At 38.6% G+C, this 23,267-nt stretch overlaps 2 protein-coding genes across 8 annotated transcripts in view; one reads left to right on the forward strand and one right to left on the reverse strand.

The window, feature by feature from the left end:
* Camta (Calmodulin-binding transcription activator) overlaps positions 1 to 23,267 on the forward strand; it is a 45,648-nt gene that overhangs the window by 6,772 nt on the left and 15,609 nt on the right. For 6 of the 7 annotated variants that reach the window (XM_070211873.1, XM_070211872.1, XM_017147810.3 and 3 more), the window contains 3 exons: positions 1,007 to 1,590; positions 1,653 to 2,196; positions 23,102 to 23,193. In XM_070211873.1, coding sequence (XP_070067974.1) covers positions 1,147 to 1,590; positions 1,653 to 2,196; positions 23,102 to 23,193 — 1,080 coding nt within the window. In that variant the 5' untranslated portion in view covers positions 1,007 to 1,146. Of the gene's footprint in view, positions 1 to 1,006; positions 1,591 to 1,652; positions 2,197 to 12,370; positions 13,114 to 23,101; positions 23,194 to 23,267 lie in introns of those variants that run through there. The other variant, XM_070211874.1, reaches the window with a different exon arrangement.
* LOC108061456 (uncharacterized) lies at positions 8,641 to 9,291 on the reverse strand. The gene is made up of 3 exons (XM_017147638.2): positions 9,097 to 9,291; positions 8,867 to 9,034; positions 8,641 to 8,811 (listed from the first exon to the last, which is right to left on the reverse strand). The coding sequence occupies exons 1-3, from the start codon at positions 9,289 to 9,291 to the stop codon at positions 8,641 to 8,643; spliced, it is 534 nt and encodes a 177-aa protein (XP_017003127.1).

Here is a 23,267-nt window from a genome sequence, read left to right on the forward strand (position 1 = left end):
GGGGTGGTGGAAAATTCAGGGGAGGGGGGAAAACGAGGGGAGCCGGACAAGTGTTTAGGCTACATTTTCAAATGTTTCCGGCGCGCACTTTACGTTCCGTGTCGCTTTCAGCCTTGAGAGTCTATATTTGGCAACGCATGCCAGGGCAGAGACCCCCATTTTCCTCGGCCCTTAAAACGTAAACCCCCATTCCCCCCCCGAAAAAACCTACCCCCATTACTTTCTCCTCCTTTCTTGGCTGGTAACTCGCTGCTTGTTTGTTGCACTTTTATTGCGTTTTGTGCTGGGGTTCCTCGGCTAAGTAGTCCTTCGTCCCTGCCATAAACATGTCGTCTTTCGCTTGATTTAGCGTTTGGCTACCCCTTCCCAACCCCCAATTGTTGGCCAACAAAATAGAGTGTCCGAGCCACTGACCGCTCTAGGCATACGCCGCGGATACGTAATGCTCGACGCCCCTTTTCGGTTTTTTTTGTCGTTTTTGGATTTTGTGGACCCTGGGAAAGTGCAACAATGGGCAACCACGCCTCCTGCTCTGTCCCATGCGCTTCTAATTCAAAGCTTTCGGCACTCGATCGAGATGGAGTCATAAATCTTGTGCCGCTCATGAAGTTTCCATTGAATCTGCATACAATGGGGCTGTTCGTTTTTTGGGGCCACCCTAAATTGCTCAATTCAAGAATGTGGTCTCGAAATCGAGAACAAAACGTTTCAAAAGCACTTAAATCAAAAATGAAGTGTCCTGATTTGAGATCAAATGTTCGAAAAATATAAGGGATGGAATTTTCCAAAAATTTTTAAAAATTGTATTGAGTTTTTAGAAATTTTCTGAACTTATTTTATTGCCCAAAACAAAAAACTTCATATGAAACAAAATTTTTGTGATGTATTTTTCATATGAAGTTTTTGTTGGGTAGAGTTTTAGCCCTTATAGTTTATAAATTAAAATATTATTTACCGGTCCTTAGACAAATATTCAATTAATTAGTTTATTTTTCTCTCCCCTTAGGCCAAATAAATTCCAAAAATGTCCTGATTCGATCGCAGAGCAGCGGCAAGCTAAGCAGCAATGAAGCTAAACCAGCGAAGTCAACAGCAGCAACCAGTACAACGACGACTCTGCGAGCGGCCAAGCTCAAGATCGGGGCCATGCAACAGCAGAAGCAGCAGCAGCAGCAAAACCAGCAGCAACATCCGACTGCGAACGGCAGCAACATTATCCTGCTGCGCGGCACCCGCAACGAGAATGGCCAGATCATCATTCAGAACAAGCAGGACATACTCAGCCTGCTCAGCGAACAGCAGCAGCAGCAGGAAAAGAGCCACTCGGCCACGGCCATCACGCTCAATCAATTGCCCACAGCCACAACGGTGGCCAGAAAGACCATTGTGCAGAGCTCAAGTGGAACTACCAACTCCACCATTTCCATTGTGGCCAGCAGCAGCAACAAGGAGGCCAGCAGCAATACGATCCTGCTGCAAACGCCCATCAATGCCAGTCAGCTGGAGAGCGTTCTAAAGGCCCAGGAGCGTTGCAAACCATCGAATGCCACGCAAACCAAGCTGGTGGAGCGGCCCTTTATGCTGAAACATGTAAGGGTGGAACTATTTATTATTTACCATATTTTATTACCTTTTTCTTACCTTTTTTTCAGGCCACTCGCAGTCTCAGCACGGAGAGCAACTGCGACAGCAAGTCCCCCTTTGTTTTGCAAACGCTGAAGCGTCTGGAGAAGTCTCAATCCATATTGGTTATACGCAACTCCACGGCCTCGTCTGCTGGAGCCACCACTTCCATGGCCACTTCGCCACCAGGCGGCAACAGTCTTGCCACCTCAAGTATTCTAAGCGTGACACGCACCACGAAGGCGGCCAAGGGCGTGGCAGGAGCACTTCACAAGCTCAAGGCGGCGGCGGCAGCAACAACGGCCACAAGCGGAGGAGCAACCTCGGCAGGAGCCACCTCATCCACAGCCACCACTATACTGAGGTTAGGAAAGAGCTCCACCACACTGGCCATTAATGGTGGCAGCAAGCTAGAGGCAACGACAACCACAACAACAGCAGCGGCAGCAACAGCAGCATCAGCGACAACGACAACATCAAATAAATTGTCCAACGCGGTGACAACCGAGCAGCAGCAGCAGCAGCAGCAGCAACAATCGACAACAACGCAAACGAATGTGCCACTTGGGAACGGTAAGTCTCGAGGATTTGGTATCACCGAATTTCAAATGCGACGCATAAATTGCTAGCGGGGTTTTCGGCAGGTGTTGCCGGTGCTGCAGGTGCATTTGCATCGGGACCGAAAAACAAAGCCTGACGCAGTCTCCCGGCTGAAGATTCGCCGGCCTTTGTATCGCTTCTTGTGTTGCCTATTTTGGGGCTTTTTCTATTTCTGTTTAGTTTCCAAATTTTCGCTGATTTACCAGGAATTCGGCGAACGTGGCTGGCCTAACAATTATTCAATTAAATCGAAAAGCGTCTTGTCCGCCCCCTCGGGGCTTCGGCTGCACTCAGCTGTGAATGCCATTGATTTTCACACCCGAATCAGTCCGCTGCCGGTCCCTGGTGTCCGGTGTTTTGCTTTTGGCCAGGGCAAAACAAACAGCCAACAACGAGGGGCGAGTGTGTGTGCCGTCTTCATTAGCGCTGTGTGTGCTGAGTAACAAGTTACGAGTTATCAGAAAGTTTCCACCAGCTTCGCCAAGTGGCGGCTGGTTCAATGATTTCCTAAAGAACACAAAACACAAAAAAATTGAAAACAAATCAATTCGTTTGGGCGTAAAGTGCTCAGGACTTTCAATGATCCCAATTGGAGCCAATTGAAAGTTTCAACTTAACTTGGAGAATTATTCGTTTGTCTTTGGAAATCTTTTTCTTACGGAAAGTTCGAATACTTAATATACCTTCTATATATATATTCAATACTCACCACCACAGAAACAGCTATGTTTTTGAAATCACTTTAAAATATTTTTAAAATAGGTGTCTAAAAGTATGCAACAATTTTTTTAAATTCAAAAATGATATGAATTTATACAAGAAGACGACTTTCCTTTATTCAATGTATACTTTTAGACGCATATTTTGACAGTTAAAAGAGATTTCAAAATCCTATAAAAATTCAGTACTTTGAATTATTATAATATTTATTTCTAAACCCTTATTTATTCTTAGGTAAAGATAATTGTTTTATTCCATTAAGACCTTCTAAATCTGATCTTATGAGCAACGAGTTCAGTTTAATTTTATATATTTCAACTGCTCTTTGGCCATGCCCACGCAATTTGGCAGCGCTTAATAAATTTTCAATGAATTCCTTAGAGATCCCAGTGCAGATTAGCCAAGTTGACAACTCGAAAACGATTGGCGAGCAACGCCCTGGGAAATGGGCAATGTGCTGAGGTCCACAGAAAAAGTCGCACTCGAGAAATTCGTGGGGGAGCAGTGACGATTATTGCACTCGATACATGAGTGTCGTCTTGGCCGGCGATTCTGCTGACGGGCCAAAACGATGGGCGAAGTGTCTAAGTGATTTTTAAGCCAGATTCGAGTTATGGCCAAAGGCAACATCTCGTTTCGTGGGGGTGTCGAGCTGTTGAGTTCCAGTCGACATATTGCAAAGCTGCTCAAGTATTGCTGATGTTTCAATTGCCCATCGACTATGTGTTCCTACGTATATGTGTGTTGAATGCAGACTTTTAGAAGATCTCTATCTGATTTGCAGTTAAACAAATGCAAAAGCAAAGCGGGAAAAAAAAGTCGGCAAACCGACGACTTTGCCGGCTTGCATTTTATTGATAAAACTTCTGCCAGGTCTGAATTTAAAATATTTTAATTTAGTTTGGCTTTAGTTTTTCGGCACCCGTTGTTGTTTTTCCCGTTATCCTATCATATTCGCCATGGCCATTAGCTAAAAGGCGGCCAACCTTCAGAAAAGAGAAAACAAAACTGAAATAAAGCCACGAAATTTGCCTTTCGGTGAGGTCTTCTATCACTCTTTTTTTTTGAAACGCCCGAAAGGCAAGCAAATTAAACAAATTACCCCCCACACATATGTGGGGCCATGAGATACTTTTGCATGCAAGTCCCGTAAAAAAAAAAGAAAAGAAAAGATATCTAAAAAAAATCAGAAAAAGCGTTACAATTCGTTTTCCACTTTTTGTGCATTTTTCTTCAAAAATCCTTTTGGCCGAGCCTTGTGTGCTTCATTATCATTATTTGAGTCCGTTTCTCTGTCTCTTTCCTTGAGCACATAATTGCCAAGAGAAATAAAAAAGTTGGCGGTTTGTTTTGCACAAAACTTTTGCATTTCCGTTGTTATGAAACTTGAGCGCGTCCCAGAAAAAAAACGAGAAAAAAGTGAGTGCCAGAAGTGAGTGAAAAAAATTGGCTAAAAAAGAAAGAATAGGGCCGACTACAATCTTTTCGTGTGAGTTAAATTACAAAATATGATGGCCGGCGCCTGGCACCACTTCACACAGGACTAACAGAGAGGACAGGACGAACAGGTGGGATCGAGCAAGGTGTCGTCCTGTAGGTGCCTAATTAGATAGCACTGGGCCTAATTTGACGCTGCCACGCCCACCGTCCGCCTTTGCTTTTCACTTGTTGTTCCTTTACAGACACATACACTCATACACAGGACACTTCGTTTGATTATTGTGTCAAAGTCCTGGTTTTTGTTTTCTTTGGTCTTTTACCCACTTTCAGTCCGTGTTTGCCATGCCCTGATTTGCTTTGGCCATTTGTGCCGCATTTCATTTTAGAACTCTAATCACACATTATTTTTTAAAATTCATTTCGTCTTTTTAGACTGTTCATTTAAGCCAGGCTGCAGTTTAATTGCTAAGCATTGACGTCAATGGCGACAAATTTTATGAATATCTTTTATTTATTTTATCATTTTAATTCTTTTTTTTAGTTGGCAAATCCAGTTAAATAATTGGAAGTAATCTATTTATAGTCTGATTTTTAATTTAAATTGTACTTTATTGGGAATATTTTATTTTTTTTAATTTGATTTTGAATTTTCCAGCTTTTGAGTTATTATTTTGATTTGTGTAACAGGAAAAAACCAGTTAGTTCCTAATAATATTTATGAATTTATAAAATTAATTAATTTTAAATCACAAATCATTTGGTATATTCATTGTCGCTTAGATTAGCGTAAAGATACATATGTTTTGAAATTAAAAACTAGCCCAGTAAACATCACCGATGCCCACATGGTTAGCTAGTTATTTAATAACTAATTTAATTTTAAACAAATGGTAAAAATTGACTTTTTTAAGACATTATTTATAAAGTATTAAATTATCTGCTGGTCTTTAGCTTGAACTAAGCTTAAGCTCTTATTACTATGACTATCAAGTACACAATTGTATTTAAGTTTATTTATAATTAATTTATTTGAGTTACTTAGATTTCTTTATAGTTTGAATACTCTAAAGTAGTTTTTATTACGAAAACTAGTTTTTGGCGACGATAAAAGCTTGTGTGCACAAGCCATTTTTGCGTTTTTTCCAACTTCTTCAACTTTGACAAATTGTAGCTTTTAAACTAATGAATGGATCTCAATGCCGTGTATAGGAAAGTTAAAGGGCATTCTATTACCTGTAAAATAGGTCTTCGATGGCCAAAATCGGTTAATCACAGCTCGAGTTAGAAATTAAAAAAGCGTCAAAAACGTTTTTTACACTTTAAACAAAATTGGTTAATAAATATTTGAAATTCCTTTTGAAGTGCCCGAGTGGTGGAAGGGGGAATGTGAGTCAGCAGCCAAAGAGGATTGTTGTGATACGTACTTATTTTTGTCTATTTCAATCGATTGAATTCGATCACTCAAATCAGCATCCAAGCAGAACATCAGAAAGATGTAACTATTGGTATGGAAACTCGAGTGTTTATTAATGTGTGATTTTTGACATCGGTAAGAAAAGGTGTAATAATAAATGTTAGTTCTACAAAATATTGTAAGTCCCCTTTTCTTATCCAGAAAGATGTACTTTACCAGAATATAAAGGTTTTATGAAATGCGTATTTCATAAATTTTTTTTCGTAAACTGGTGTTATTACGTTGTTACGATTGCTGGCTGATTACTTACGGTTTAAGGGCTAGTACTCAACCCAACAAAAAGTCGATTTCTTAAAGTTTTTTTTTTCATATGAAGTTTTTTGTTTTGGACGACTTTTTGTTGGGTTGAGTACTAGCCCTAAACATAAAGTGAATATTGGCTGAGTTTCTGGACCGATTGATAATTTTGAGTTTACATAACGTAATCTTAGAAAATTCCTTGTAGGTTGCTTTACATTGAAGTGTCTTCCATTTGGCCTCCACGTTAAGTGAATTCAAAACAAACAGAGAGAACATCACCACAGCTAACATGTTTATTTGAAATCGGTCACTAAATAACTGATGTAGTTCGAAACTAATAATTTTCGAGCTAGATAGTTTTCAGCGATTTACATAAATACATATTTTGTTTAACAATAAAGCTATTATATTGTTTCTAGTTGAAATCAATGGATTCGTCAATTAAATATGATCACGTTAATAGTCACGCAAATTTCAAAGTTGTTTTAACGCTTCTTTTCCTGGAATAATTACTTTTTATTGTTAAGATACCGTGGCTACCAGTTAAAAAAAAAAATTGTTTAAAAAAAGGTTTGATTTTTTTCCGAAAGCTCTCTGACGGATGGCACTAGATTTTGAAAGATCAGTTTACCACATATTTTACATAAGTTATAGATTAAAGGCTCTCTATATTACGTAATTAAATTTTCGGTGAATTCTTCAACAATTTATCTTCTATATTTAATATTTCAGTTCAGCAAAATCTACTATAAAGAAAAAATGATTTGTCATTCTTTTAGTTTTTTGAGATTTTATCTGCTTGGGTCTTTCCGGTTTCTCCAGCTTAATATTTTGCCCCTCAATCCCATGCATAAAAAATGCGTAAATAAACTTTACTTCATGATTATTTTATTATTAACCAATAATTTAGCAGTTTAGATTTCTCTATAGTTTGAGTACTCCACCGAAGTCTTAGTTACGAGAATTAGTTTTTGGCGACGATAAAAGCTTGTGTGCACTGCATATTCACCCGTCTCGATGGGAAAACGAATTCGAAATTGATTTATATCGAATTCGAAATTATCAAGTGCCACGAGGTCATTAGCCTGTAATTTTCATAGTGAGTGCGTGTGGTGCATTTTTAGTTTTTACTCACCTTAAGCGGGCAAGTGTAATTTTGGCCGAGATTGGGTCTAACGTAGGCATAAAAAAGACCAATAATTACGTTTTTACGATTATTGAGAAAGTCGCACAAATTTGTAGAGACGTTGTACAAGAAGGGCTTCCAGCCATTGGCTCTTTTAAAGAATTCTAAGCGAACGTGTTAGTATTTATTAATATTAATTAATTTGTTTAAACTTGGAGAACGATTACTTACGGTTAATTGTTTGATTTCTTGTTTGATCATAACGTGAATATTGACTGAGTTTCTATATCGGTTTATAATTTTAAGTTTACATAACGAAATCCCAATAATCTCCTTGTCGATTGCATTACATTGAAGGGTGTTCCATTTGGCCTCCACGCTAAGTGAATTTAAAACTAACAGAGTGAAAATCACCAAAGCCAACATGTTGATTTGTCGGTTACTGAATAACTGATTCAGTTTAAAATTATTTATTTCCATTCTATATAGTTTTTAGTGTTTTAATTATGTGGAAAAGCATAACAATTGAGCTATTACATCCACTTAAAATCGATGGATTCGTCAAATGAAGATAGACACTTTAATAATCATGCTATGTTTAAACTTTTATAAAAAGGCGTTACATAAATTTGGACTCAAAAATGGATGGATGGCTTTATAGTGCACAGCAGATTTTCTTCAAACTCTCTTTTTGAGAGTTTAAAACCAAAAGAGTTAAAAAACAAAAGAGAACGCTATAGTCGGGTTGGTGTCCCGACTATCTAATACCCGTCACTCGGCTAAAAGGAGTGCGAGGGAGATGGATATATAAAATTTATTTTATTGCGTATAACTTTTTAATGAAAAACGTCTTCTACATTTCGATAGGTATAAATATACACAACAAAATTGCATTTAAACTTCTCGGAAATCTTTAAAGGTGTGGGCGTGGCGCTCTGTTGGAATAAACTTGAGCGGCGTAGGAAGCCCAAGAATATGTGTGGAAAATCTCAACCTTCTAGCTTTTGTAGTTTCCGAGATCTCAGCGTTCATATGGACGGACAGACAGACAGACAGACGGACAGACAGACAGACAGACGGACAGACAGACATGGCTATATCGACTCGGCTAGTGGCCCTGATAAAGAATATATATACTTTGTAGGGTCGGAAACGCTTCCTTCTTCCTGTTACATACTTTTGCACTAATACAATATACCCTTTTACTCTACGAGTAGCGGTTATAATAATATAGTCAACCTTTTTTTTGCTAATATCAAAGACTTCATTAATATCAATTTAAACACAATCCTCCCCCAAAGAATTTATTATAAGTACTAATGAATTGTTGTCTCCAACAATTAGTTGATAAATATAAATTCCGTTTCGTAAACTTCTAGAGTGAAGTAAGTACTAGGTTTTATGGGAACGTGTTAATTTAGTGCTCCCTGTAATTGTAGTATTCTAAAGATCCGTTTAGGGTCAGAGTCACTTTCCTCTGGACGATAAAACTTAACTGAAGAGCGTATTCTCCTGTTTCTATTGGGAATCGAATTCTGAACTTTTCGATATCAAACTCCAGGTCCGTACATTTTATTAAATGATTTTTCTGAAATATAAGGAGGCATTGGAAAAGTTTTTCTTGAGAAATGGAGGCTGCATACCTTAAACGGACAAGTGTAGTTCGTTATTGGGATGTACGGCTTGATGTATTCGTAGCCAAGGGCAATGATCATATTGTTTCTTTTAGAGAGGAAATCGCACAGGTTAAAGGAAATATTGTAGAGGAAAGGACGCCAACCATTGGCGCGTTTAAAAAGTTCCAAACGCATCTGAAGTTAAAAATGTTTGGGCTAATAACATAAAATACAAACTACTTGAAGGTTTCACTTACATGGACGTTATTGACAGTCGTCAACTGCCTAAATTGAATACTTATCGAGTTCCTATATCGGTTGATGGCCTTGATTCTGCACAGCAAAATTTTGCCCAATGTCTTGTTGTAATTAGTACAGTGGAGACTTTTAAACTTGGTCTCCACCTGCAAAGATGACAGGACGACTAGTCCAAAGATCAGAACTTTGAACATGGCTCCTGGGTGTCGAAAAGAGAACTGAACTGGCATGCAAATCGGTGGGCGATTATATCAGATTGGTTTAGCATCATATAGTCGGCGGATACACTTAAATGAACCTTATAATCAAACTGTTAAATTGTTTGGCGAGTGAACCATTAAATGGCAGACTAGCCAATATTTTTTTTAAATGTTTAACAACATTTCCTCTGTAAATTCTTTAACTAAAATATCCCAAAAAGAAATTTACAATTACAAGATAAACTCTTAGCAACTGAAAAAATCTACTACATAAATAATATATTTAGAGAACTAATTTCACGCTATGTTTACCTTGAATTAGTAAAATACAATTATTAAAATCTAAAATATAATTCAGTCAACCGGACAAAAATTATTTTAAACGTCTGCAATATTGTATAAAAAATTATATAAATGATGTTTCAGTATCTCTCGTTACCTGCGAATGGGTATTTAAAACCGTTATTACTTTTTATTGCATTGATAAAGAGATATTCGCCCTTGGAGCAGATTTCTCCTAACCATTCTTATTTGAAAAAGAAATATAGTCTTACAATGCCAAAGACAATGTTGCTTCCCGATTCGGACGACTTAAACGTTTCGTTTATGTGGCAACACACAGTTCTTCAGTTGGACCTACTATGTAGACTGAATTATTGAAACAAATGGTTTTGTATTCCTGACTTTGAATTACTTACCATGACCATGACTTGTTTGCCTATAGCAGGTTAAAGTGAATAATAATTAAATTTCAAACCAGTAAATTTGTAACGAATTATAACTAAAACATATGTATGTACAGATAAATAATTAGCGGAACGAGTGGAATCGCTAATTATTTTTTAATGTCTACTTTAAGCTCTGGTTCAGTTATTTTAGGGTAATTTAAATGTTAATAACCCATTAGAGGATTAAAGTGTCTAACAAATTTAAAACACTTAACGTAGAATTTCATCAAGAACGTTTGCCAAACATTTTCCTGAAGGATCCTAGTAATCTGCACATTTTAATGCTTTCACTTTTAGGTAAAGTAATATCAAAATTCTTCGCTGGCATATTTCCATCAATAACCCACATATTAGCGTAATATTAATTTCCATCTAAAATATATATATTTATTATAAAATGTATATTAAATAAATCCCGTGGATTGTGGCGTGTGTTGCAGGTGCGTCCGTGTCCATGTTGCATAGTTGCGCTTCAGGTTTGATTAAAAATTCCAGCGCCAACTTGACTGCCCACCGGAAGGTGTGCAAAGGTTTTCCAGGCACGTGCAAATTCGCCACCTTCCCCTCCATTGCACTTTTTTTCTTCTTGTGCTTCCTGGATTTTGTTATTGTTTTGGTTTCGCTGGGTTTTTTGGGGTAGGACCGAAATGGATCCGACGACGAGCCTCTCCGTTTTAGGTGGGCGACTGCCGGCGGTTGGGGGTTAATCTATTGCGCAGGTCTCTAACGGTCGGGAACAACCCCTAAATATTGTTGTGCAATAGAAATGTGTAGGTGCTTTTGTGGACCAACCCACACAGTTCCTTTTGGCATTCCAAGGAAATTAGGCTAATGTCGATTGTCTATGGTTTATTTATGGGAAAGGAGTAACAGCATTTTAAATATCTAATATTCTTAACTAAGCAGTTTATAGATTTCTTTCAAAATAAGTTTATGCTTCCAAGATATACTTTTGTTTTTAAGGACATAAAGCTGGCCACCCACCAATTTTAGTATTTTCAAGACCTAAACTCCTGTACCCCACCCCCTACTACTGTATCCATCATCTCGCTGACCCTCTCGCTCGCTCTTGCTTAGGCTTAAAGCTGCTGGCAACCGACGAATCCGGGCCCAAATGCAATAACTCGGCCCGAACAACAGGACTCGGTTGCCGTCGGCAAGCCGAATGTCCTTGCCTTCCGCTGGCAGTTGGCAGCTTTCAGCTTTCCGCTTTCTGTTTTCAGTTTTCAGACCTTGGCCAAGCGTGTCGGACGTGGCTTTCTCTTGGCCCTGCGGAAAAACTAGCTACGTTACGTTGCCGAACCGTATTCTACGTATATCGTATCGCCATGCTTACGTGAAGATGGCTCATCCAATATTTGCCCGTGCATCGACATTAAATGTCCACAGACTCTGGTTGATCTGGCAATAAGGTTTACATAAAACATGATTTAATCGGGAGAACTTCGCTCGCGAATCTTCCAATTTGCCTCAATTTGTTTATGTAATTTGTTTACACTTTACTCCAGCCCCTTCGACTCTGTTTGTTGTTTGCCTTCCGTTCTTGTTGTTGTTTCTTTCGATGTTGTGTGGTCAATTTAAATTGGTGTATTTAAGATCTCTGGACTACACTTTATATCCCCCTATATATATGTGTTTTATGTGTACTGTATGTTTATTTTTGTAGTGCTTTATTGGTTGATTGATGTTGTTAATTGGTGTCTTAGTGTAAACAGATATATTTGTATGACATATATTTTAAGGAAAAGTAAGATAAGAATTGTTTTCAATTGTGAATCACGAAATTTTTAGACATTGTTTAGGGACACGAGACTTTAGCTTATCTGAGTCTAGTTTTCAGCTGGCAGCTGTCACTTGATAAGTCGGATAAATATATATATATATATTCCTTGAGATCTGCCAAAAACTCTCTCGCGACTTGAGCAACTTGTTTAAGTTTGAACTCTGGTTCAAGGTTCATTTTCTAGGCAGGGGGAAATGCAAACAAATCAAAGAGTTAAAGTCAAGTTACATACATAAATATTTAAACATAGTTAGTTGGGTTGTCCAGGAAATTTGTGAAATTTCAGTGCCGACCGCTTTGAGATTTCTGTTGACACACGACTCGAGATGAAAAAGAAGGAGATGTCAAGATAGGCGGCATACCTTATCAGCATCACGGAGTGACATTATCAACCCGAACTAAGCCTAAAATCTACTGCCCCTTCTAATTTATGGCTGAGAACGAAAAATAATACAACTTACAAATTTAACGACGAAAATTGTAGGAAATAATCCGCTCCGGTCGGTCCATTCAGTCAACTCACGTATCCCCAAGCGACCAGACGCTCAAGGCGGACCAAAAACGATATCGGGGCATATATATATAGTGTTTAATAGTGATCAGTGCGATCGGTGAAAGTTCGAGCTATGGCGGGCTACAGATCGCTGCCCTTGGCTCCGGTGGCTGCAACGGCGGCGGTGCAGCCCACGATGGCTGCCTACGCCCACCACCAGTCGATGACGGCGATGTCGAACAACGGTATTATCTATCAGTCGGCGGTGCACGCCTCCATTCACAGCCTCAATACGGTCCAGAGCCAGCACCGATCCTCAACCACCACCCATCATCACATTCTAGCCACGGCAACAGCAACGGCGACTGCAACAGCGGCGGCGGCGGCGGCAGCTGCAACAGCGACCGCAGCAGCAGTAGTGGCACTGCCGACGGCAGGAGCAACAGCCGCTGCACCACAGCAACATGCAGGCTACGGACAGCAGCAACAACAGCAGCAGCAGCAGCAACATCACCAGCAACAGCAGCAGCATCTCGCCCAGCAGAGCCATCAGCAACATCAGCAGCAGCAGCAACAACAACTTATGACCCATCAGCAGCATGCTGTGGCACAACAGCAACATCACCATCTGCAGCAGCAGCAACTTCAGCAGCAGCAGCAACAGCACCACCACCATCATCACCACCACCACCACCAGCAGTTGTCGCTGCACCAGAACCACCTGTACTTCAGCGGTGCCAGTTTGGGTCACCACCACCACCATCGGCAGATCTTCAGCCATCTGCAGAGCGCCCTAATGCCGCTCAGTGTCAGTAAGTATGCCTTCTCAAGGCGCCTCAAAAGAGGGCGTGGCAGGTGCATTTCAATCAGTGAGGGATCAGAAATTAAGGTTAGACCATATCTATAAATTTGAAGGCCATTGAAGTTGGTAAAGTGAAAAGATTACAGAGAAATAAATAGATAACATTCCTTTTAGATACAATATTTTAAAAATAAATTATTTTTCTAAAGATCATCTTTGCCAACTAACAATAGCCATTGATCTCATGTGTTATTGGTGTCGCATGTTCTGTTTTTTATCGAGTGTTTTTACTATCGATGTTGTGCCTACATAATATTATTATAACTTAAAATGTGTGTCTTTCTGTTAGAAATTGCCAAAAATTATTCGTAATCTCTTAATATATATGTTGTTTTCATGTGTGTGATTCTAAGTAGAAGGATCTAAGATATAAGTTACACCTTATTGAACACAATTTAGGGTCACCCACATCATTTTTACCTTCCATGAAATAATTTGGTTTCAAATTTTCCACATTTTATATTCTAGTTTTAGTTATTCCACACTTTAAGGTTCTTTTTTTTAAGAGTTCATAATGATCCCTCTGCTCTACTTGCATTTATTTTAAATCAAAGTCAACTCAGGTTTAAACTGAGTTTCGTCGCGATTTCGATTTTCACTTAAGTTACAACCCTTTCGGAAAGTACACACACTTGGGGGAGCCGAGAACATGGATTTTAGCATTTTCTGAACATTTCATTAAATTTTATGTCATATCTTCCTGGGCAATAATTCGCACGCCATTCCAGAGACGCGTGCACGGGTGGCTCGCGCATATGTTGACAGTCGTTTATTGTTTGCAAAGGACACCGGGCACACACACACACAGTGACACACGCAAGGATTTGGCCACACAAGTACGCTGTAACCAGTTACAGTTACAGTTACCTATAACGAGGCTCGCACGCCTAAAACCTAAACTACAGACAATTGAAACAAAAGGCCACCGAAAGGAGGCCCAAAGGAAAGGCTTTCTACTTTCTCTCCCTCTCTCTCTTTCTCTCCATCGGTGTGTGTGTTTATTGTGCGTGTGTGAGTGTGTGTAGGCAACAACAATGCAAAATATGCCCAACATTCGGCGTCTTTTTTCTCTCCATTCAACCTCTGCCTTTGTGCTGGCTTAGTTTTTTGTCACCTCACCTGTCCCTTTTCCTTGTCTTTTGTTGCACATTGTGAAATATGTCAGCAATTGTTGCAACTTTCGTTGTTTTCGTTATTGTTTTTCTTATTGTTGCTGCTGCCGTGTGGCCATTGTCACATTAGATTTTGTTGCTGCCCGGCGGCCGCTTAACTTTATTATTTTAACTTAACGGCGTTTTAAGTGTTTTTTATGCGATGGCCGAGAACAATGTCTCCTTCGGGGACACAAGTGTGGGTGTGGCTGCACTCGGCTGCAAGTAAACATTTCACACACCAACGCACACGCACACGGAGACACTTCGTTTATGAGAGTAGCTTCATTATGCGCTTCATTTTTTGTAGCACACTTTTTGGGGTTGTGAAAAACCAACAAGTGCGGAGTTTTGTATTCGTGTGGGTGGTGTTTTGGGGGGGGGGGGGGTGCTATTGTTGTTTCCCGTCAATTGGATTGTTTTGTGACACCCAGGAGTTCGTTGTCTTCTTGGAGAAGCTAACATCTTTAATAATGGCTCATTTTGGTAAACAAATGTGTTAAAGATTGCTATCTACTCAAAGTTTATTTGGGAAGATATTCTGTAATTAATTTATTATAGTATAATTATTGTTTTAATATATATTTTATTTTATTATAATTATAAAGCATGTCCTTTTCACTTTATTATTCACTTTTTATTACACATTTTTGTTAATGATTGATCTTATAAAAATCTATTGGATTTAATCTAATGGAAAATATAATTTTAGCAGTCTTTAAGAAACTAAGAGAAACGCTTTCTCCACCGATTAAATTATTATATTATAATTATATTATATATTTTTTTTTATTATAATTATAAAACATGTTGTTTTCCATATATTCACTTTTAATTGGAAACTTTTGTTAATGATTGATTTTTAAAAATATCGAATGCATTTTGTCTTATGTAATTGGACAACTAAGATAATACATTTCCCCAAAGATTTTCCCGAAAATAAGTCATTCCTGCTCTTTAATAATTTGAGAAAACCAAAGCTTGGGCATCTTTTATCTAATATATATGCATAGAGGGCCTGGGGAGTGCGAAAAAGTCATAAAAAGTGTAAGAGCTGGAGGAGTTGCTCCACAAAGTCGCAAGTTGACAAAATTTTTAATAAGCCACTTTGCTGTCCGCCTTTTGCATGCCAAAAGAGGCCACCAAAGAAATCCAGAAGTTGGCAGCTGTCAGGATATGTGTGCATGTGTATTGGCTTGTGGGGAGGACACTTTTGATGGTGTGTGTGTGCTGGCCATCCCGGGGCGCAATAAAAAATTCAAAACTCTCGCTCACATTCGGATTTGGTCAGAAGATCACGTACTCAATAAATATTACTCAAGCTTCGAATGCTCGCACACAGTTGGCTACACTTGTTATCCTTTCGGCCAATTCCTAATGTCCTGCCTTTATGGGCTTGCCCTTTAATTTCGCTGCCAGCTGGTGGGCGTTCGGGCTTTGGGCCTTTGGTCCTCAATTTTTTGTGTTTGATGTGCGCCTATTAATTTCGAGTTTGTTCCTTTTCAGCGGCAGCAATTCAATTAGTTGTCCTTCGTTCAGGTCCGCTTCTGATCCGTCACGTAATATATTTGCTCATATTACTAAAAGCCACATAAATCGTGCCAAGGGCTTTGGATGAGCGCTTCTATTGCCCATTTCGCTCCAGGACTCCTAGACTTTTGAATGAGACTCCAAAGGACTTTAAATTGCAGCAGATATATGTGTGTTTTTAGCCTGATCGATGGCCAAATGTTGACAAAATGCAGCCAGGTGGGGAGGCCGCACCTTTTTGGGCTTGTTTACAAGTGTCCTTCGGTCGCTTGGTCCTTTGGGCCGAAAAGTCGAAAAGTGTTTGCCAACGCCGAAATTCCAAGCAATTAAATCACTTTGATGCTAATTTGGATTAATATGTTGTTGCTGCTTCCGGTCTTGTGCCTATCCAATGGCAATTTGTTGCCTTTTCCAGGTAGCAACCCCCATCTCTATGTGTGTTCGCTTCGATTAGAGGCCAAATAGATTTATTGAACAATGCATGCAACGTTGTTGCATGATGCTGCCTGCCTGCATCCATTCCCCTACTTTCGTCCTGCGTTATTTATTTGGCTTATCGCTCCAAAGGGTTTGGCCTCCGGTCGGCAGGATGCGTTGCCGAAAATTGTGCTACATTCGGTCGTTTGTTTTTGGTTAGACAAACAGTTTTTGCAGTGCCCCCCGCACACACACTCTCTCTCTCTCTCTCTATTTGGCTTACAAACCATATTAATTTTGTTAGATAAATATTAGTTTTCAGCTGATCCGGCAGTTGGGGGATGGACTGTGTTTCGATTTTATGTATTTTTAATGAACCATTGCCCGGCATTACCGGAGGCCATGTGTTTTTAGGGTCCGGTTGTTAGTCGGTGCCAATTTCATGGCACTTTAAATGTTTAATTTACAATTTATGTAAAAACAAAATACCCAAAATATTCACATAGAAATAAATTCTTTTTTTTCTCTTCTTCGGCCTGTAAAACGTATGTGGATCATGATAAATACCCGGCATTAAAATAAATTACAGCTTTCGCAGGCCCCGGCACCTCTCCCTCCCCCTTTCGAATTTATATAGAAAAAAGTATTTTTAATATACTCACCGAAAGAGAACAACCCGAAAAAGGAAACTTATACAAACGTTGCATGCAATCCGCGCGAGTTGCAAAAAATGTGGAGTGAATCCGGAAAAAATATATGCTATGAAGAGCCCCGATATTAATATAATTTGCAGGCAGCTTAACTGAGTGTCTCCCCTTTTTATCCTTTGCCCTCCTGTCAGCAAATCAGACATACAAGGAAGGCAACCTTTTAGTTCACCTCACCCAGAGTGCATTAAATTCATTCTTTTCGCGGTTTATGCCAAGGCGCTTAAGCCAATAAGGGGAAAATAACTCCTTGAAAATAACAAACGGGCTTAAGAAGAGGGGTAAATTCTGAGTTGAGGTTTCCTTTGGTGAAATAAAAGGTTAAGGCTCTTGCAGTTTTGTATATCTAACTGATTATGGTATTAAAAAATATATTTCTTACAAAATAATGAAGAAAATAAGTTTAGCAACTGTTTAAGAAATTAATTTTTGTTTTATTCACATTTATTAAGAATTTTTTATTGAAAACTTCTCTTATAAAAGGTGGAGTCCAAACAGTTTTGTGTAACTAACTGATTATATTAAAAAAAATATATTTTATACATGCTTATGAAGAAAATAAGTTAGGCAATAGTTTAAGAAATTAATTTCCATTTTTTTCCCATTATTTCTCTAATAAAATCCTCATAATATCATACAAAGAGAACTAAAACCTTAGACGTAACGAGCAAGGGAAAAGTAATGAAATCCGCACGTAATTGCATTGCCCGTAGACACAAAAGACGTTGACAATGTGAGTTAAGAGCCTCCATTCCGTTCTACCCCTACACCCAAAAAAAAAATCGACTGAAATCGCCCTTGGTTTTAGAAAATCGCCTATGAATTTGCTTTACTGGCGATTTTGTCTATATTAAAGAAAGTCGGTTTTTAAAATCAAAGACGTTTTTTTCTAAAAATCAAAAAAAAATAGACTGCAATTTAGAAATTTTTTGCTAGAAAGTAAAAAAATATTTCTTAGAATTTAGAAATAAAGGTTTTCTAAAAAATAGAAATACGGTTTTTTTTAAATATAGACAAATATTTTTCTTAAATTCAGAAAATACAAAAATCTATTTTCGGGCTTCGGAATTATACCCGGTTGTTTCTGTGACGCCACGGGCCTTTGTGTTGTTTTTTTTTTCGTTCTTGTTTGTCACCTTATTTGAATTTCCTTTAATTGAGCACATGGGTTGTTTCAAATTGGAACTGTAATAATAACTGAAATGAGTGTACAAATTACAAATTATAAATATAAAAACCCAATAACTTACTATTTTGAGAAAAACATCTTGGTCGCCGCACGCGGGAATCGAACCGCTAACCGCTCGCCTCACAGTTTGTAGTCAAGCACTCTACTAGCTGCGCCACGGAAGCATCACGTGAGGCGCTGTACAAAGTCTATTCACATTTTGTTCTCCTATTTTTACTCAAATTGATCTGGCTCTCTTCTGGTTATTCCTTTTAGTTGTTCAACTAATTTTTCTTTTAAATATTTATTGATTAATATTAATATTTATATATTTATTATGGTTCAATAGTAACAGTAATTGAATGTTTCAAATTTGAAAAACTTAAACATCATTTTTATCAAAATATAATTATTCATAAGCTAAAAAAAATGCAATACATTTTTTTTTATTAATATGTAAATATTAGTGTTAAAAAAAAAAACAAAAAGACACCATGAGTTTTTCGTCTCGACGTGGGATTGAACTCACACTTGCAGCCGCAAGCTTGAATAACATATGCATGCACGCACGCGTTAGACCCCTAGGCTACCAATCCCGGAAATTTTCTTTAATTAATAGCGATTTTTTCTTAGGCTAAAAAATTTTTTTCTAAAAAGTGTATAAGAAGGGAAATCGATCAAATACGGGTAAATTTTTTATTTTCTAGAAAAATATTTCTTAATATCACACATTTTTTTCTAAATGTTAGAAAAATCTTCAAACATTTTTTCTGTTATTAGAAAAACAATATTTCTATTATGTAGAAATATTTATAATTTTAATGACAATTTTTTTTTAGTTTTAGAAAAGTTCAGTCTTTTTTTTCTAAAATCAATGGCGATTTTAACCCTCAAAAAAAGAAAGGAAGATTAGAAAAACAAACCTTATAATTTAGAAAAAAATTGATTTTTCTGTATTTCAGAAAATATTTTCTAAAAAAACTAGTTCAACTCAGAATTTTTTTGAAGATTAGAAAACTTTTCTGAAGATTAGAAAATTTTTCCTCTTACTAGAATAATTTTTTAAAGCACAGAAAAAAATTGTTTTTCTATATTTAAGAAAAAATAATTTTTTGAGTGTAGCAAAACCCCCCCCTAACCCAGCCATAACTTGTAAATAATTTATAACATTTTTGCAAACTTTTGTTTGGCTTTGGCTTTGTTTCTCATATTTTCTGTTTAGATTTCATTCATTAATAGGACTTTTATGACTTTCAGACTTCCCCTTTTGCCCCCATTTGTTGCATTTTTATGTTAATCGCTGTTGTGCTTAGTTCTGTTTTCCAGCTTTGTGCTTCCACCGCTTCCTATGGCCTTTTGCAAATATTCCTCATTTGAGGTGAAATTGCATTTTGCTGCTGCTTTTGGGCTAATTATTGTTTGGCCCCGTCGCGCCTGACATGCATATTTGCTGTTATGTGTCTTTTAATTGCTGTTCTTGCCACTCGCCAAGGCGAAATATGCAAAACTGGATGAGAAATGTTTCCTTGCAATGCCACAACCGCCGGGGGAAAATGCAAAGCGAGTGACTTAGTCGTTGCCGTTTGCCAAAATGTTGCCAAATGATTTTTATCAACCGCAACGTGTGGAGCGAGGCAGTGTGTGTGTTTGTTTTGGGTTTGCTTACGCCATAAATCATCCGCACATCTGTCATTTATGTGGAGTTCGCTTAGCGAGAAGCTTTGCATTTTATATCTAGTAAACAGTGACGTTGTGTCCGTCTAGGTATTCATAACTTTTAAACTCAAAGTGTTGATGCTCAAGATAAGGAAGACCTTTTTGGGAATATTTTAGGTAATGGAACAAAATTCTAACACAGAAAAAGATTTTAATAGGGGTAAATAAAAAGACGATACGATTAATGTCAATGTTATGATTCAAACATATCAATTAGATATTTTATCATATCAGTTATTTCTAAGAAATTATAAATATACTACTTTTAAATACTAAATGTAATCCTTTTTGACCTTTAATTTAAAATGAGGTAAATATAATCTTTATTTGTAATACGAATTTCGTATCAAAATCACATGAATAATTTCTGTGAAGCTTTTACATCGAAATCGTAGCCCTACTGTGAGTAATAATCAGTTCTTAGTTGATAAGGTTGGATTTTGCAATTATATTAGCGCGTTTTTATTGCCTAGTTTACACATAAACAAATATTTGTGTTTATTATCTTGAAAAACTTTTACTTTGTCGTCTCCTTTGGCTATTTGTTTTAACCATGACGTCTGTTCTGGCCTTCTCTCCACACACACACACTCTATCTTCGGCTATCTCAATTTATTATTGGTCTTTGTTTTCGCCAGAGACGTCATCATGCGTTATCTTCAAAATCCCCCCTCCAAGCGATATTTATTTCCCGGTTTCACTGGCACTCTGGCATACATACATGCGATAAAGAATTGCGTAGACCAGAAGTGGAGAGGCCTTCTATGGGCTCTATTTCGCAGTTGTTTTGTAGCTATTTCCGAGACACTTTAATGGCTTTTAATTGTGGCAAGAGTGTGTGACTGAACAAAAGTAATTTCACACTCGCTGACTTTTCGGCGACGTCGGCGGCGGCGTCCACGAAAGTGCAAAACAATTTTTCTTTTGTATGTTTTATAGTATAGCGACTGCAACTGCCCACCAACCAACCAGACATGCCCACCATTTTGGCATTTTTTGGTGAGATATTTATTAGCCACAATTTGGCAGGCAGCACAAATTGGCAGCTCTCGCGATTCACTCAGTCTCCGTCCACCTGGACAGGCGGTTCGGGGGTTCATAAAACGCAAATTTATTATTTATATCAACTCTTTTGTGCTATTTGCCGTGTCAATTCGTGGGACATGGCCGACGAGGCCATCCACCCATTCCACCTTCCCCAGAGTTTACCTTTACCGCCTGCTGCTTAAATTCCTCAGCCAAATTATGAGAAAATCTTGTGTACCAAAGCGCATTTGTCACAATTAAGCAGTGAATGAAATTATAGGGGGTCCCCCTGTTAAAGTTGTAATAATGCGAAACCGCCGAAAAAAAGCAAAAGTCAAGGAAAAAGGGGAAAAACTTCTGCCACGTTGACGTTGCCATCGACATTGGCGACCTGGGACCGTGGTCTCCCATCTCACCTGCGGTCTACCTTCTTTTTTGGCAGCCCAGGCTGCTGGGCCTCCTCCTTCCTTCCACCTTCTTTTTTTCGCCAGTCTATTATGATGGCGGGCAACGTCAGTTTTTGAAGCTCTTCGCCATGAAATATGCAAAGAGCAGTTAAAAAAACTTTTTATTTGTATTAATCAAACAGAGTTATTCTTGCCCCTGCCCCCTTTGGAACCCCTCCCCTCACTTTTGACAACAATGGCAGCAACTGCATTATAAATAGGTGCAAAAGGGGGGACTGTCTGGAAAAAGGGGGCAAGGTTCGGTGATTGTTTCGACATTTTTGACAATTATCGCTTGAACATTTTTCAATGGAATCTCTTTTTTGAGGCGGTGGGAGTCGTCGAGCAGCTCAAGGCAGCGATGACAAATTAGTTTGGCCATAAAACTGGAGAGTGCGATCAAAGCAAACAATTTGTCGCCAATTCACCCCTCTGACCCCCGGCCCTAGGTTACCGCCTGCTTTTGCGAGACCGAAGTGTGTCCTCTGCCAAAACGTGAGCCATATAAAAATCGCATAAACAACTTCGACTGCCACTACAACAACGCCCTGAAAAAGTAACTACATCAACGTCATCATTGGGACCAAAGTGTGACGAGGGGCCCGCGAAATCCTTGCCTCGCCAGGGATGCGTGCGTGATTTAAAGGATTTTTCATCCATTGTTGTTTGGATTCTTTGTTTATTTTAATTTTAAAAGTTTAACATTTAGCTAAAGACAAAGTTGTGTTACTGGAATTACTATTAATATTTTACAAAACACCCCAATTTATCTGGAAAATACTCTTAGAGTATGCAAATGCTCACAATCGCCTTAAGGGACCTTAAAAAACTGTGACAGTTCTCTCTTTTGTTAGTTTTAAAAATTATTAAAAAAGGTATTCAAGGACCTCTTTGTCTTTCAGCTGTTTTAAAGAGACTTATGTCGTTTGGTTATCTAGAATTCCAAATCTATATTTATCGACTTTGGGGTAAGTTATGATCATGGAATCACTGACACATCCCTGGTCGTGTGTGCTCACCTCTCCAAAAAGGAGACAACCCCACGCACCCAGAAGAGCCACCCCCTTTGGCCGCCCAACGTCTGGCATTTGCAATTTGGCAACACATTTCGGTTACGCGGCCTCCACTGACAAACTGGCAAGCGAAGTCGCTCCGCTCCGAGCACTTTATATAAATTGTGTACAAATACTTTTTATGGCTCTTCGAGTGCAACCTATTGGCTCTTTGATATACGACGAGCTGGGAGTGAAAAGGGGCAGGGGGATGTCGCGTAGATGTGTCCGCTTTTATTACACATTTTTGCTAAATTACAGTTTGGCCGCAAAGTTTATTTACCCTTCGCGAGTTGCGTGGCCTTTTAATAAACCGAAAGTTGGTTCGATTTACTACGTTGCAAGCTCCATTAAGTGTGGGTAATTATTCAATGACTCAAAACCGAAAAGTTTGCCACGCATTCTGGCCGGCTAATGTTGGCGAGAGCGGATTTGATAAATGGAGAAAATGGAAAGACTCGTTTATTAATGTTGACATTATAGGATTTATTTCCCCTTTTTTGTGCTCCAACTATAAATCATCGCTCTAAACTGATTTACATTTTTGTCGCATTTATGAATGTCCGACAGTTGCACCTGTTGGGTGTCGTCAGGTGGAAATGGTAAATGTGGGAAGGGTTTTTTCGGAGTGGGTTGAAAACTGCGAGAGATATGCGAAATTGATTTCCCGACTTGCGCTTTCGGTGCACTTAACATCTATTTCTTCTTTTTGCCCCGTTTTTCAGATGGCGAACCCATCAAGCTGCCCGACAATTTGGAGAGCCTGCCAAGAGCCGACAGTTTTCCATCACAGCGTCATCGTTGGAATACAAATGAGGTCAGTTTTAGTTCTAAGTTTGTATTTCTTTGTCTATTTGCCCTTTTTTCCGTGGACTGTTTGTATTTGTGTTT

Source organism: Drosophila takahashii, chromosome 2R (genome assembly GCF_030179915.1).
Source record: "Drosophila takahashii strain IR98-3 E-12201 chromosome 2R, DtakHiC1v2, whole genome shotgun sequence".
NCBI classification, from domain to species: Eukaryota; Metazoa; Arthropoda; class Insecta; order Diptera; family Drosophilidae; genus Drosophila; species Drosophila takahashii.